The sequence below is a fragment of the Eschrichtius robustus genome, chromosome 10 (genome assembly GCF_028021215.1).
Source record: "Eschrichtius robustus isolate mEscRob2 chromosome 10, mEscRob2.pri, whole genome shotgun sequence".
NCBI lineage: Eukaryota > Metazoa > Chordata > Mammalia > Artiodactyla > Eschrichtiidae > Eschrichtius > Eschrichtius robustus.
In genome coordinates, this window is record NC_090833.1 from 80875054 (window position 1) to 80890995 (window position 15942).

At 41.8% G+C, this 15942-nt stretch overlaps 1 protein-coding gene across 4 annotated transcripts in view; it reads left to right on the plus strand.

Moving 5' to 3' along the window:
- Positions 1-2167: 2167 nt before the first annotated feature.
- The window catches only part of NFX1 (nuclear transcription factor, X-box binding 1), an 84615-nt gene continuing 70840 nt past the window's right edge, over positions 2168-15942 (plus strand). For all 4 annotated transcript variants that reach the window (XR_011075105.1, XM_068552113.1, XM_068552114.1 and 1 more), the window contains exons 1-2: positions 2168-2335; positions 5905-6903. Coding sequence is in view for 3 of the 4 variants with exons in the window: in XM_068552113.1 (XP_068408214.1) it covers positions 2311-2335; positions 5905-6903 (1024 nt within the window). In the remaining variant the exon portion in view is untranslated. The remainder of the gene's footprint in view (positions 2336-5904; positions 6904-15942) is intronic.

Consider the following 15942-nt stretch of genomic DNA (forward strand, 5'->3'; position numbering starts at 1 on the left):
ACTTATCTGTCAAAATTAAGAATTTCTGTTTAATCCTTTTAGCAATGAAGGATAAAACTAATGGACATAATAGAAGACAGCTGAAATGTCTAAAACTGACAAGATATACAAGTCTTGTATATCTACAATATACAAGAAACCATCAGCAAGAAAAACTGAGCAACCTCAACAGAAAAATGGGCAAAGGATGTGAATAAGCAATCTAAAAAGAGAAACTCAAAAGGTCACTAAGAAATGTTCAGACTCAGTAATCAGAGAAACTCAAATTAACAGAACAGTGAGATTATCGCATCACACCTTTTGGTTTAAAAAACATTTGGGAGCTGGATAATGGTTATATCTCAAATATACCTTAGATCTGCCCTCTCCTCTCCATCACATTTGCTGTCACTCTAGTCCAAGGCCACCATCTTCTGTATTAACATAATACAAAAATGCAACTTTTCTGCCCACTTATATTCTTGCTCCCCCACAATTCACTCTTCGCCTGGGAGCATGAGAAATCTTTAAGGGTAATTCAGACGCTGAAACTGAGTGCCCCTAAAACCGAGTTCCCTTACTGAGTTTATGATTAATCTCTCTATCCAAGACTGTATTCCCTTTCTTGTGTTCCCTCTGACCTCCATCCTGTGCTAACTGAACATTAATCAACCAGAATCAGATGACGAAAATTGCTGTTGTCAGTAACATTGTTAATGTACTAAAATCACTATTATAGAGGTCATTAATGTACAAACTCAGGACAAGATGAGCTCCCAAGCCATGGACCACCAGCCCAGAGACTTGTAAACCAGAGACATCCTGACTCCCGAAACTATGATTAAGAAATGTCACCAGATGATGATCAATCCCAGCCTCTTTTATCTTCCCCTTTAAAAAACAAAACAAAACAAAAAAAACCCGAACTCAAAAACCAAGTTGGAGTGGATCTGAGGCTTGTCTCTCACTCTTTTGCTTGGTGCCCTGCAATAAGCACTGTACTTTTCTTCACCAAAACCTGGCGTCAGTAGATTGGCTTTGCTTCGCATGGAGTGAGCAGACCCGTGTTCAGTTAGGTAACAATACCACGTCTTTGCTTAGAACCTTTTAACTTCCTGTTGCTCTTCGAATAAAATCCATTATCATGGCCTGCAGGTGATCCATGTGATCTCCTTTCCTACCTCTCCAGTTTCATACTGTGCCACTCTCCTTGCTTACTGCTCTCCAGCAAATATTTCAATAACTTGAACACTTCAAGCGCTTTCCTTCCTCCATAGCTTTTGCACATGCTATTCCCTCTGAATCTTCACATAGCTTTCCCTTCTCATCTGTCCTTCTACTCAAAGAAAGCTGGCCACCTTTTCTGGAGCAGATCCTAGTAAGTCTCTATCACTGCTACCCTATTTATTTCTTTCATAACGCAAATTATTAGTTTGTAAATATAAATTACTTAGTTTTAACCTCCCCTACTAGACAATGCACTTCATTGAGGGCAGAGACCATGTTTGTCTTTTTCACCATTAACCTCCAGCACTTAGAGCAATGCCTAAGACAAAAATAGGCATTAGAATGTATGTGAATGAATGACTATTTTGTGTTCTTGGGGAAGCCTGGACCGGTGAATTACTTTACAAATGCAGATGCTTCACACTTAAACGTTGTGTTCTAGTTAGTAATGCAACAACAAAACACAAACAAAAGAACGCCACACATTCACTCAAAACATTTTGCACTTTGAAAATTATCAGTGCCTCCAAACTTTTCCCCCCTCACGCTGTGTCCATCTGCCCGTTCAAGTCCTTTATCATTTCTAATAAATGGTTTTTCGTTTTCTAAACTGATTTATAAGAGCTATTTGTATGTTAGCCTTTGATCGTTTGTTTTGCAGGTATTTTTTCCCAGACCGCCTTTTGACTACTTAGTTTTTGTTTTCATCCTAAGCCTGGACTACTCTAGTAAGGAGGTGCTGTCTGAGGTGACTCCAGAAAACCAGGTGAAGCTGGCTGGGTGGGAGGGTAAAAGGGCATGGTAGCAGGAGAGCACAGGAACTCTCAAAAGGAAAACAACTATTGATTACGCAAGTCCGGGCCCGCCTACCCTCCTGGGATCCTAGCCACCTACAGCCACTAGCAACCTCCTTCAGCCCGGAGCCTGGCGCGCCTGTCTGACGTCACGGACGCACCGCACAGTTGACTCAGGCCGCGCAAACTCCGTGGCCGTCTACCGGGCGCGCAGAAGCGAATATTCTCGCGGCGCCGGAAGTCCAAGGCACGTGATCGGGTGACAGCGCTCGCTGGGCTGCAGGGCTCGCTTTAGGTGTTGCGGCACGGGATGGCGGAGGCGCCTCCTGTCTCAGGTACTGTCCTGGCCCGCGCGGGACTGGGCCCCTCTCGGGGAGCGGAAATTGAGTCAGTGACGAGTCCTAGGGCACCGGCCATTCGTATCGCGAGAGTGGCGCGTACTAGGGTTGGAGATAGTGGCTCGGAAGGGCCAAGCCACGCGCGTCGTGCGAACCGAGATCTTAACCATCCTTGACTGCGTGGTGAAGCCCGGCACCTGGTTTCTAAGGAAAATGGGTTTGTCCCGCTGAGTCGATGTGGGTGTCCCGCCCTCTCCAGGGCTCATCCCGGCCTTCCTAGGGCAGTGATATCCGACAGGCGGGCGTTGGCCGGGTCACCGCCCGTGACGGTGTCGGGCTCTCGTCGCGCGGCGGGTTTGCTCGCTGCGCTTAAGATGTATTCGTGCGTCCTGGGGCAGCGGCGCGTGCGCGAGCCGAGCACCCGTGGTTTCCAGTGTCAGCCTGCCACGAACTCGCAGTGTGAAGTCTCGTTTTCCTCATCTGTGAATTGGGAGTAAATAAGTCAATTACTGTGAAAGTTCCCGCTGCTGCTGTACCTGTTACACAATTGTTAGCTTACTTCCTCTCCCGGAGTTGCCTTTGTGTGCAGAGACAGCCTCATTTGGCTGTTAATAAAACATCCATTAACACTTCCTTCAGGGTACCTTAGATCTTTGTTTTCCCAACTCTTTGGACAGTGACCGAAAAGGAATATTTTACATGGTGACCTCAGTGCACACAGACATAAATATAAAAGCGAACCAAAGATTTCAGGAAGCAGTGGTTTCCCTTACTATATGCAATACACTCTACTACATATTTCGTTTGAAAAAATACTTGTCCCAACCCACTGCATGATTTGATTTCATGACCCACTCTTTCTGAAAAACAGGGCAGCAGTTTGCAGCATGAGGTTTGTGAACAGTCATGAATTTGAGTCTTCGTTCTGCTACCTACCAGCTGTTGGGGCACCCAGAAGAGTATATATGTATTTGTGTACTTGGTGGCAGGTAAAATGTATTTACTACTGTGGGTCTTGGTCAAAAAAGTTGGATAACACACTGCATTGGTGTACCCTAGTCCTGATTTAGGTATTAATTCATCTTGGAGTGTAGGGACCTTGTTAGGCTGGTGTTTTGTTCTTCTCCCACCCATTTTTTCCCCAGATTCTCTAAATTGGATCCGTTGGTCTTCCTATCCTTAGGCTCACTTCTGGCCCATTTCTACACCGTTCAATGTTTGAAGCAGAATTGAGTGGGGCTAGTTGTGAGTCATAGTTTGGGGCTATGGTGTTGTGCCCCAGGTTACAACCTCTGCCACACCTACTGAGGCAAAGTCTCCTAGTCCAAAGACCTCCCCAGTCTGTCTCCTGTGCCTTAGTTTGTTTTTGCCTTAGTTCCTATTCCATGTTCTTATTTCAGCATCATCTCTAACCCACACCTCCATCCCCACTCAAGGTTTAATTCTCTTACCTGCTATTGTCCTGGAACACCAGCCCAGTCCAAGGGGTATCTTTCTGCCCATGGGCAGACTCTCCAGTGCCAACTTTGTCTCTGGACTCTATAATCTACAGTTGGATTTTCCCTTACTCTGCTCCACCCACCTGTTGGTCACCTACCATGGTATTATCTTGGATCTTACCTTATCTTATCTTGATCTTATCTTATCTTGGGTACCACTTGCACTATAGCCAAGCCTTGGGGATGAGACAGCCTATTTATTAACTTCCAGCTGCTCAAAATAGTGAAAAAATAAAGGTGTCTCAGATCTTTGTGTTCAGTTTCCTGTGCCCTTTTCCCCTTCCTCATGTCTCTTAAGGATCTTTTGGAGGGCTTTGCCCACTGCCTCATGTCTGGTGGAACACATACTTTATATGAATAGGCGCTGCCCTGTCTAGATTCTCAAGTTACATCAACTCTTTGCTGCTTAACATGAAAACACCCTCTTCCCATCCTTTACCAGGCTATTCTGGACAACTTTACTGACGTTTTTCTGCCCCTCTTACAGCCTTGCTTCTTCAAGCAGAAGAAAACTACACGATACCCACTTGGTCTAATCTACCCATTTCTCCCTTTAAGTTATCTCTTATGTTTCTGGAACACCTTCTCTGCCACCTTCTGAATTTGTCTAATCCTCTTGCCGTTTTGTAAAGCCCTCCACCCCACCCCCAGAATTCTGCCCATTGAAAGCTTTAAGGACAAATCCTGGATTGAGAGAGAGGTTACCCTGTGACCTTTATGATCTCGCTCAGTTCTTAAGTATATGTTTCTGTGATACGGGCCGGGCCGCCTAACCTCTCACATTAGAGCGTAGTATTAGAGTGTGATCTCTAGGGTCACATAGCCTGGGGTGGAATCCTGAATCTGCTTTGGAATACCCCTGTGGCCTTGGGCAAGTTACTTACTCTCTACAGTGTCTCAATTTTCTCATCAGGAATGTAAGGATTAAATGAGTTAACATATGCAAAGTGCTTAGAATAGTGCCTGACACATGTTAAGTACCTAATAAATGTTAGGGCTTATTATTAAACCTGAAACCCGCAGGCTGTGCACTGCACCCATCTGTGGTCGAGTCTGTGTTTCAGATAGTTTGTAGTCCTAACAACAACAATAAAGCACTATTTTAACCACTTTATGCATGTTACTAACCTTGCTTTAATCTTCATAGCAACTCTCTGAAGTAGGGATTCTTACTATTCCATTATTGAGATTAAGTAACTTGCATAAAGACACAAGTGATGGGCAGGGATTTAAACGCAAATTCCAGGCCCTGTTGATTCATAGAATATTCTGTATGCTACACATAGTTCTGACTTTGCTACTAACTGGTTTTGTATCCTTAGGCAAATCATTTCATCTTTGGACTTCAGGGACTGAGTTGACTATAAAGAAGCATGTTAGGGGAAAAAATGAGTAGGTTGAAGGGACATATGCTTAATTTTTGAGACTCTGGAATTCTGAACCATATTACAGAGATTATATATGGAAAACCTAAAATATATTCCTGGGGGGAAGAGATGAGATGTACTCATCCTGCTAAGTACTGTCTGTGTGAAGTCTTACTTAAATTCCACAATGACCCTTTGGAATAGTATTATGAACTTTTGTCATGTATGAGGAAACTAAGGCTAAAAGCAATCAGGTGGTATCCCTAAGCTCATACTATAAGTTGGAGGGCCAGACTTTAAACTGATTTTGGCTGACTCCAAAACCTGTTTACTTAATGCTACCTTAGAGTTTTGAAAGACCACATTGAACCTGCTGATTGATGTCTCACCCCTGAACTGTTTGCTGACCTTACATTTGTCGCTAAACATAAACGCGTTTATAAATAATACCCGATAGCCCAGGTGAGCAGTTTTACTTAACAATTCAGCAGTATCTGTTGGTGAGGCTGCTGGATATGAGATGATCAGTCTTCCACAAGCACCTTGAACCTACCACCTTCACAGGAAACATAGACCTTGTATAGAGACTGTTTTATACAAAGTCCCTAGGAAAGTAACTTTTAGATATGGCTTACAGTCTTTGGGCTTCATGAGTGACCAATTAATTTCTTTACTTGCATGTCTGTTTCTTATGTCCTAGGTACTTTTAAATTCAATACGGACGCTGCTGAGTTTATTCCTCAGGAGAGAAAAAATTCTGGTCTAAACTGTGGGAGTCAAAGGAGACTAGATTCTAATAAAATTGGTAGAAGAAATTATAGTTCACCACCTCCCTGTCACCTTTCCAGGCAAGTCCCTTATGATGACATCTCTGCTGTTCATCACAGTTATCCTTCAGGAAGCAAGCCTAAGAGTCAACAGACTTCTTTCCAATCCTATGCTACTAATAAATCACTCAAGAGCCATGGCCTTCCAAATCAACCTTGGCAGAAATTGAGGAGTGAAAAGCAGCATATCAGAGTCAAGAGAGCACAGGGTCTCACTGACCAGACCTCAGATGCAGCTGGCTTAGAAAGTGTGACCAAGTCAGAGAGTGGGACAGACCTCAGAGAGCACAGCCCTTCTGAGAGTGAGAAGGAAATTGTCGGTGCAGATCCCAGGGGAGCAAAACCCAAAAAGGCAACCCAATTTGTATACAACTATGGTAGAGGACCAAAAGTCAAGGGGAAACTCAAAAGTGAGTGGGGTCACAGAATGACTCCCAAAGCTGAGGAGGCGGGACCTGAAAACACCAAACCTGTGGGGGTTATCCACCCTGATTCTTCAGATGCATCCTCTAGAAAGGGAGTAGCGGATGGGTATGGGGCCAGGCGCAGCGAGCAGAGAAGATACCCACAGAAGAGGCCTCCCTGGGAAGTGGAGGGGGCCAGGCCACGACCAGGCAGGAATACACCGAAACAGGAGGGCCAACGGCAAACAAACGCAGGATCCAGAAGCAACATGGCCTCCGTTCCAAAGGAAAATCTCAATGAAAGACCAGCAAAATCTGCCTGTGACAATGGGAACTTGGCAGTTGCCAGCAAGTCTTCGAGAAGGGTTGACCCAGAGAAATGTCCTGTAAGGAGGCAGGATCCTCAGGTAGCATCTTTCCCCCGAGGCAAACAGAACCACATGCTAAAGAATGTGGAAACACATACAGGTAAACCTACCTGAATGGGTGGAAATGTTTTCTCTCTCTCTTTTTTTTTTAAAAAATTTCTGAATAGGTAATATATTCATACAATTTAGAAACCAGAAAATATAAAAAGGTACATAGTAAAAGTCTCTTTCTATCCTTGTTCATCATCTCCTTCAGTCCTGCCACCACCTGCTTCCCTCCCCATTAGGTAACCACTTACTTAGTTTTTATATATTATAAGCAAATACAGGTAAGGAACGTTTTTCTTAACAAATAAGGAATTTAAAAATTGCAGGTATGGGTGGTATAGATGTTTGGTTACAAGATTTGTTTTGAATTCTGAAAGCACAAGTAGGGGGTGGTAACATCTCCACTGCCTCTCCTGGTTCCAGCCTGCACCTGCATCATCTCTTGTCTGCTTATCTGCAACAGTTCCTAACTAATCTTGCCATCTCCAGTTTTTCTCTTTGAGTTCACCTCTTACGTCAGCCTCAGAAAGTGATCTTTCTAAAACACGTATTGAAGCACATATCCCCTGCTTAATTCTGTTCACTTTTTCTCGTCACCTACAGATTCTGCCTTCTGCCTTACCCAACAGCCTCATCTTCTGCTGCCTCAGTCTCCACCACATTTTACTCCCTGGACTCTATACTGTCATCTTTCCATGCTGTTGCATATGTGGCTCCTTCTGTCTACACTGTCTACTACTCAGCTCACTGGTGAATTCTTACTCATTCTTCAAAAGCTATAGTTTAGTCACATGTCCAGAAAACCTTTTGTCACCTCCACAGATGGCATTAATCTTTTCCGGCTCTGTGATATGTCCTTCCCTTACATACACATGCTTCTTTATAGCACTTACCACTGGAAACCATCATTTGTTTATGTGTCAGTGCCCTCCACTAGTTTATATGCTCCTTGAAAGCAGAGACCATATTTTTCCTTTCAGTATCTCTATTGCCTAACACAGCTCTTAGAACACAGTAGGTACTCAGCTCTGACTGTTGGAAAGTTCTTTCTTACATTAAACTGAAAACTTCTTTCCTGTAAATATTTCCTATCTCCTAGTTCAAATTCTGTCCTCTGGAACTACACAGCAACTAGTCTCTCTCCTCACAGCTTCCTTCCCACTCATTGCACATCAGCTCTTTGCAGTATTTGAAGACACTTCTCATTTTACCCTGAGTATATATTTTATCCAGGCTAAATAGCTTCATTCCGCCAGCTTTTTGTCATGGACCTTCACCATTCTGGTCTCCCTCCAGTTTAATGTGACATACAGCCTAACACAGGGAGCCACCACCTGCCCAGGCCTGTTTTTACACAGGCCTATAGTTCTAGTTCTCATTTGCTTCACCAGGCAGTCCTTCTTGGGATCTCGACTTGTGTGTGAACAAAGGCAATGTTATACCAGAGTTGTTCTTGAATTCTCAAGGCTGGTTAATAGTTTCCTATTGATTCATAACAAATTACCACAAATGTAGTGGCTTAAGATAACACAGCTTTACTGTGTCATGGTTTCTGTGCATCAGGAGTCTGGGTACGGGTTAGCTGAGCTTTCTACTCAGGGTCTCACAGGACTGAAATTTGGCCAGGGATGCAGTCTCATCTGATGTGTGGGGTCCTTCTTGATGCTCACTGGTTGTTCAGAGGATTTAGTTCCTAATGGGTGTAGGATTGAGGTCCCCATTTTCTTGCTGGCTGGGGATCACTCTCAGCTCTGAGGGGCCACCCGCAATTCCTTACCACATGGCCCTCTTCACAGCATGGTAGTTTGCTTCTTCAGAGCCTACAGGAAAGAATCTGCTACAGATTCTTTACATCTCTCTGACTTCTGTCTCTGATCACTAGACTCTTTTAAAAGGGCTCACTTGATTAGATCAAGTCCACCCATACTTGAGGGGAGATTATCCAGGGCATGCGCACAAGGAGCTGGGAATCTTGGAGGCCATCTTAGAGTTCTGCCTAACAAATCTCTCTGGCTTCACATCCCAGCATTTTCTTGAGACCTCTTTATTCATATTTATTGAGTAGATGCCATGTGCCAAGCACTGTTCTAGGTACTGGGAATACAGCACTAATGAGATTTACGTTCTGGTAGGGAAGACAGGTAGAAAGCACTTAAATATTTAATATGTCAGGTGATGATAAGAGCTAAAATATAAAGCAGGGTTTTTTAAAAATTTATTTTTGGCTGCATTGGGTCTTCATTGCTGCGTGTGGACTTTCTCTAGTTGTGGCGAGCGGGGACTACTCTGTTGCGGTGTGCAGGCTTCTCATTGCGGTGGCTTCTCTTGTGGAGAGTGGGCTCTAGGAGCGTGGGCTTCAGTAGTTGTGGCACATGGGCTCAGTAGTTGTGGCTCATGAGCTCTAGAGTGCAGGCTCAGTAGTTGTGGCGCACGGGGGCTTAGTTGCTCCACGGCATGTGGGATCTTCCCGGACCAGGGCTCGAATCCGTATCCCTTGCATTGGCAGGTGGATTCTTAACCACTGCGCCACCATGGAGGTCCCATAAAGCAGTTTAAGAGGACAGGGTAACAGGGGCGCCAGTTTACATAGGTTGTTCTCTTTGATAAGGAGACATTTGAACATAGACCAGAAGGAAGTGCAGAAGTGCACCACGTGGCTCTCTGGAGAAGGGCATTTCAGGCAGAGAGAGAAGCAAGTGTAGATTGGGGTGGGAGGGGGGCATTGTAAGCAATGAAGAGGTGGGCAGTAGGGGAGGTCAGAGAAATCACAGGGGCTGGGTCACGTGAGACTCTTAGATTTGGTTCTGAGTAGGAAGATGAGAAGCAGCTGGGAGGTTTTTGGAGACGGGATGGCATGATCTTACAAGCATTCTAAAATGATCACTCAGTCAGCTGTGTGAGGAATGGGCCCTAAGGAAGCAAGGGATGAGTTAGGAGGCTGTTGTGGTAATTCAGGTACTTGATGGAGACTTGGATGAAGGTATCAGTGGTGGAAGAGGTAAGAATTGGTTAGACTCTGGGTGTATTTGGGAGGTAAAGCTGACAGAATTTACAGATAGACTGGATGTTGGATGCGGGAGCATGAGAGGAGTCCAGGATGCAGCCAGGGTGTTGTCCCTGAGCAATGCGGAAGGCGAGAACTGCCGCACAGTGCAGTGGTAGCGCGTGGGAGGGGAAAACAGTGTTCGTTTTTTAAACTTTTCACTTTGGAATAATTTTAGATTTATAGAAAGTTTGCAAAGATAGAACAGAGAATTCCCATACACCCTTCACCCAGCTCCCTGTAATGTTAACATCTTTGTCAAAACTAAGAAATTAACACTGGTACCATGGGACTGACTAAACTTCAGACTTTTTTTTTTTTTTTTGGCCATGCCGCGAGGCTTCCAGCGAGGCTTGTGGGATCTTAGTTTTTTGACCAGGGATTGAACTCGTGCCCTTGGCAGTGAAAGCGCAGAGTCCTAACCACTGGACCGCCAGGGAATTCCCCCGGACTTTAGTTGGATTTCACCAGTTTTCCCACTAATACCCTTTTTCTGCTCCAGGGTCCAATCCAGTATACCACATTGCATTTAATCAGCATGTGTCCTTATTCTCCTCCAATCTGTGACAATTCCTTAGCCTTTCCTTGTTGGAAAACGTGTTTTTGTGTATGTTTTGCTTTGTCTCCTCCTTCTTCAGGAAAGATAAAGAATTTGGTTAAATTTATTAGATTTGAGTTGTCTACTAGACTACCATATGGCTATGTTAAGTAGAGAGTTGGATATAAAATTCACGGAAGAGATCTGGACTAGAGGTTTAAATTGGGGCATTGTCAGTGTAGAGATGGTGTTTAGTGGACTAGAGGAGGTCACCTAAGGTGAGTGTAGTTAGACAAAATAAGAGTGAGGATGGAGCCTACCTAGGCTTGGCTGGAAAATGAGCATCCAATAAAGGAAACGGAGAAAGATTAAACAACTAGGATGTGAAATGTTCTAAACACCAAGTAAAGAAATTCAAGGAGGAGGGACTGATAATTGTGCTAAATGCTGTTGATCAGTACAGAAGGATAACTGCACATTGACTGTTGGATTTGGCAATGTGAAGGCTACTGGTCTTTTTTTTTTTTTTTTTTGAATTTTATTTTATTTATTTTTTATACAGCAGGTTCTTATTAGTTATCGATTTTATACGTATTAGTGTATATATGTCAATCCCAATCTCCCAATTCATTGCACCACCACCACCCCCCCACCTCGCCGATTTCCCCACTTGGTGTCCATACGTTTGTTCCCTACATCTGTGTCTCAATTTCTGCCCTGCAAACCGGTTCATCTGTACCATTTTTCTAGGTTCCACATATATGTGTTAATATACGATATTTGTTTTTCTCTTTCTGACTTATTTCACTCTGTATGACAGTCTCTAGATTCATCCACGTCTCTACAAATGACCCAATTTCGTTCCTTTTTATGGCTGAGTAATATTCCATTGTATATATGTACCACATCTTCTTCATCCATTCGTTTGTCGATGGGCATTTAGGTTGCTTCCATTACCTGGTTATCGTAAATAGTGCTGCAGTGAACATTGGGTTGCATGTGTCTTTTTGAATTATGGTTTTCTCTGGGTATATGCCCAGTAGTGGGATTGCTGGGTCATATGGTAGTTCTATTTTTAGTTTTTTAAGGAACCTTCATGCTGTTCCCCATAGTGGCTGTATCAATTTACGTTCCCACCAACAGTGCAAGGGGGTTCCCTTTTCTCCACACCCTCTCCAGCATTTGTTGTTTGCAGATTTTCTGATGATGCCCATTCTAACTGGTGTGAGGTGATACCTCATTGTAGTTTTGACTTACATTTCTCTAATAATTAGAGGTGTTGAGCAGCTTTTCATGTGCCTCTTGGCCATCTGTATGTCTTCTTTGGAGAAATATCTGTTTAGGTCTTCTGCCCAATTTTGGATTGGGTTGTTTGTTTTCTTAATATTGAGCTGCATGAACTGTTTATATATTTTGGAGATTAATCCTTTGTCTGTTGATTCGTTTGCAAGTATTTTCTCCCATTCTGAGAGTTGTCTGTTTGTCCTGTTTGTAGTTTCCTTTGCTTTGCAAAAGCTTTTAAGTTTCATTAGGTCCCGTTTGTTTGTTTTTGTTTTTATTTCCATTACTCTAGGAAGTGGATCAAAAAAGATCTTGCTGTGGTTTATGTCAAAGAGTGTTCTTCCTATGTTTTCCTCTAAGAGTTTTATAGTATCCGGTCTTACATTTAAGTTTCTAATCCATTTTGAGTTTATTTTTGTGTATGGTGATAGGGAGTGTTCTAATTTCATTCTTTTACATGTAGCTGTCCAGTTTTCCCAGCACCACTTATTGAAGAAACTGTCTTTTCTCCATTGTATATCCTTGCCTCCTTTGTCATAGATTAGTTGACCATAGGTGTGTGGGTTTATCTCTGGGCTTTCTATCCTGTTCCATTGATCTATATTTCTGTTTTTGTGCCAGTACCATATTGTCTTGATTACTGTAGCTTTGCAGTATAGTCTGAAGTCAGGGAGTCTGATTCCTCCAGCTCCGTTTTTTTCCCTCAAGACTGCTTTGGCTATTCGGGGTCTTCTGTGTCTCCATACAAATTTTAAGATTTTTTGTTCTAGTTCTGTAAAAAATGCCATTGGTAATTTGATAAGGATTGCACTGAATCTGTAGATTGCTTTGAGTAGTATAGTCATTTTCACAATATTGTTTCTTCCAATCCAAGAACATGGTATCTCTCTCCATCTGTTTGTATCATTGTTAATTTCTTTCATTAATGTCTTATAGTTTTCTGCATACAGGTCTTTTGTCTCCCTAGGTAAGTTTATTCCTAGGTATTTTATTCTTTTTGTTACAATGGTAAATGGGAGTGTTTCTTTAATTTCTCTTTCAGATTTTTCATCATTAGTGTATAGGAATGCAAGAGAGTTCTGTGCATTAATTTTGTATCCTGCTACTTTACCAAATTCATTGATTAGCTCTAGTAGTTTTCTGGTGGCATCTTTAGGATTCTCTATGTATAGTATCATGTCATCTGCAAACAGTGACAGCTTTACTTCTTCTTTTCTGATTTGGATTCCTTTTATTTCTTTTTCTTCTCTGATTGCTGTAGGTAAAACTTCCAAAACTATGTTGAATAATAGTGGTGAGAGTGGACATCCTTGTCTTTTTCCTGATCTTAGAGGAAATGCTTTCAGTTTTTCACCATTGAGAATGATGTTTGCTGTGGGTTTGTCGTATATGGCCTTTATTATGTTGAGGTAGGTTCCCTCTATGCCCACTTTCTGGAGAGTTTTTTCATAAATGCGTGTTGAATTTTGTCAAAAGCTTTTTCTGCATCTATTCAGATGATCATATGGTTTTTATTCTTCAGTTTGTTAATATGGTATATCACACTGACTGATTTGCGTATATTGAAGAATCCTTGCATCCCTGGGATAAATCCCACTTGATCGTGGTGTATGATCCTTTTAATGTGTTGTTGGATTCTGTTTGCTAGTATTTTGTTGAGGATTTTTGCATCTATATTCATCAGTGATATTGGTCTGTAATTTTCTTTTTTTGTAGTATCTTTGTCTGGTTTTGGTATCAGGGTGATGGACACCTCGTAGAATGAGTTTGGGAGTGTTCCTTCCTCTGCAATTTTTTGGAAGAGTTTGAGAAGGATGGGTGTTAGCTCTTCTCTAAATGTTTGATAGGATTCACCTGTGAAGCCATCTGGTCCTGGACTTTTGTTTGTTGGAAGATTTTTTATCACAGTTTCCATTTCATTACTTGTGATTGGTCTGTTCCTATTTTCTATTTCTTCCTGGTTCCGTCTTAGAAGGTTATACCTTTCTAAGAATTTGTCCATTTCTTCCAGGTTGTCCATGTTATTGGCATAGAGTTGCTTGTAGTAGTCTCTTAGGGTGCTTTGTATTTCTGCGGTGTCTGTTGTAACTTCTCCTTTTTCATTTCTAATTTTATTGATTTGAGTCCTTGCCCTCTTTTTCTTGATGAGTCTGGCTAATGGTTTATCAATTTTGTTTATTTTCTCAAAGAACCAGCTTTTAGTTTTATTGATCTTTACTATTGTTTTCTTTGTTTCTCTTTCATTTATTTCTGCTCTGATCTTTATGATTTCTTTCCTTCTGCTAACTTTGGGTTTTGTTTGTTCTTCTTTCTCTAGTTCCTTTAGGTTTAAGGTTAGATTGCTTATTTGAGATTTTTCTTGTTTCTTGAGGTAGGATTGTATTGCTATAAACTTCCCTCTTAGAACTGCTTTTGCTGCATCCCATAGGTTTTGGATCGTCATGTTTTCATTGTCATTTGTCTCTAGGTACTTTTTGATTTCCTCTGATTTCTTCAGTGATCTCTTGGTTATTTAGTAGTGTATTGTTTAGCCTCCATTTGTTTGTGTTTTTTATGGTTTTTTCCCTGTAATTCATTTCTAATCTCATAGCATTGTGGTCAGAAAAGATGCTTGATATGATTTCAATTTTCTTAAATTTACTGTGGCTTGATTTGTGACCCAAGATGTGATCTATCCTGGAGAATGTGCCGTGGTCACTTGAGAAGAAAGTGTAATCTGCTGTTTTCAGATGGAATGTCCTATAAATATCAATTAAATCTATCTGGTCTGTTGTGTCATTTAAAGCTTGTGTTTCCTTATTTGTTTTCTGTTTGGATGATCTGTCCATTGGTGTAAGTGAGGTGTTAAAGTTCCCCACTATTATTGTGTTACTGCCGCTTCCTCTTTTATAGCTGTTTGCAGTTGCCTTATGTATTGAGGTGCTCCTGTGTTGGCTGCATATATATTTATAATTGTTATACCTTCTTCTTGGATTGATTCCTTGATCATTATGCAGTGTCCTTCCTTGTCTCTTGTAACATTCTTTATTTTAAAGTCTACTTTATCTGATATGAGTATTGCTACTCCAGCTTTCTTTTGATTTCCATTTGCATGCAATATCATTTTCCATCCCCTCACTTTCAGTCCGTATGTGTCCCTAGCTCTGAATTGGGTCTCTTGTGGACAGCATATATATGGGTCTTGTTTTTGTATCTATTCAGCAAGCCTGTGTCTTTTGGTTGGATCATTTAATCCATTCACGTTTAAGGTAATTATAGATATGTATGTTCCTATGACCATTTTCTTAATTGTTTGGGGTTTGTTTTTGTAGGTGCTTTTCTTCTCTTGTGTTTCCCACTTACAGAAGTTCCTTTAGCATTTGTTGTAAACGTGGTTTGGTGGTGCTGAATTCTCTTAGCTTTTGCTTGTCTGTAAAGGTTTTAATTTCTCCATCAAATCTAAATGAGATCCTTGCCGGGTAGAGTAATCTTGGTTGTAGGTTCTTCCCTTTCATCACTTTAAGTATGTCATGCCACTCCCTTCTGACTTGTAGAGTTTCTGCTGAGAAATCAGCTGTTAACCTTATGGGAGTTCCCTTGTATGTTATTTGTTGTTTTTCCCTTGCTGCTTTCAATAATTTTTCTTTGTCTTTAATTTTTGCCAATTTGATTACTATGCGTCTTGGCGTGTTTCTCCTTGGGTTTATCCTGTATGGGGCTCTCTGCTCTTCCTGGACTTGGGTAGCTCTTTCCTTTCCCATGTTAGGGAAGTTTTCAACTGTTGTCTCTTCAAATATTTTCTTGGGTCCTTTCTGTCTCTCTTCTCCTTCTGGGACCCCTATAATGTGAATGTTGTTGCATTTAATGTTGTCCCTGAGGTCTCTTACACTGTCTTCATTTCTTTTCATTCTTTTTTCTTTATTCTGTTCAGCAGCAGTGAATTCCACCATTCTGACTTCCAGAGCACTTATCCATTTTCTGCCTCAGTTATTCCGCTGTTGATTCCTTCTAGTGTATTTTTCATTTCAGTTATTGTATTGTTCATCTCTGTTTGTTTGTTCTTTAATTCTTCTAGGTCTTTGTTAAACATTCTTGCATCTTCTTGATCTTTGCCTCCATTCTTTTTCCAAGGTCCTGGATCATCTTCACTATCATTATTCTGAATTCTTTTTCTGGAAGGTTGCCTATCTCCACTTCATTTAGTTGTTTTTCTGGGGTTTTATCTTGTTCCTTCATCTGGTACATAGCCC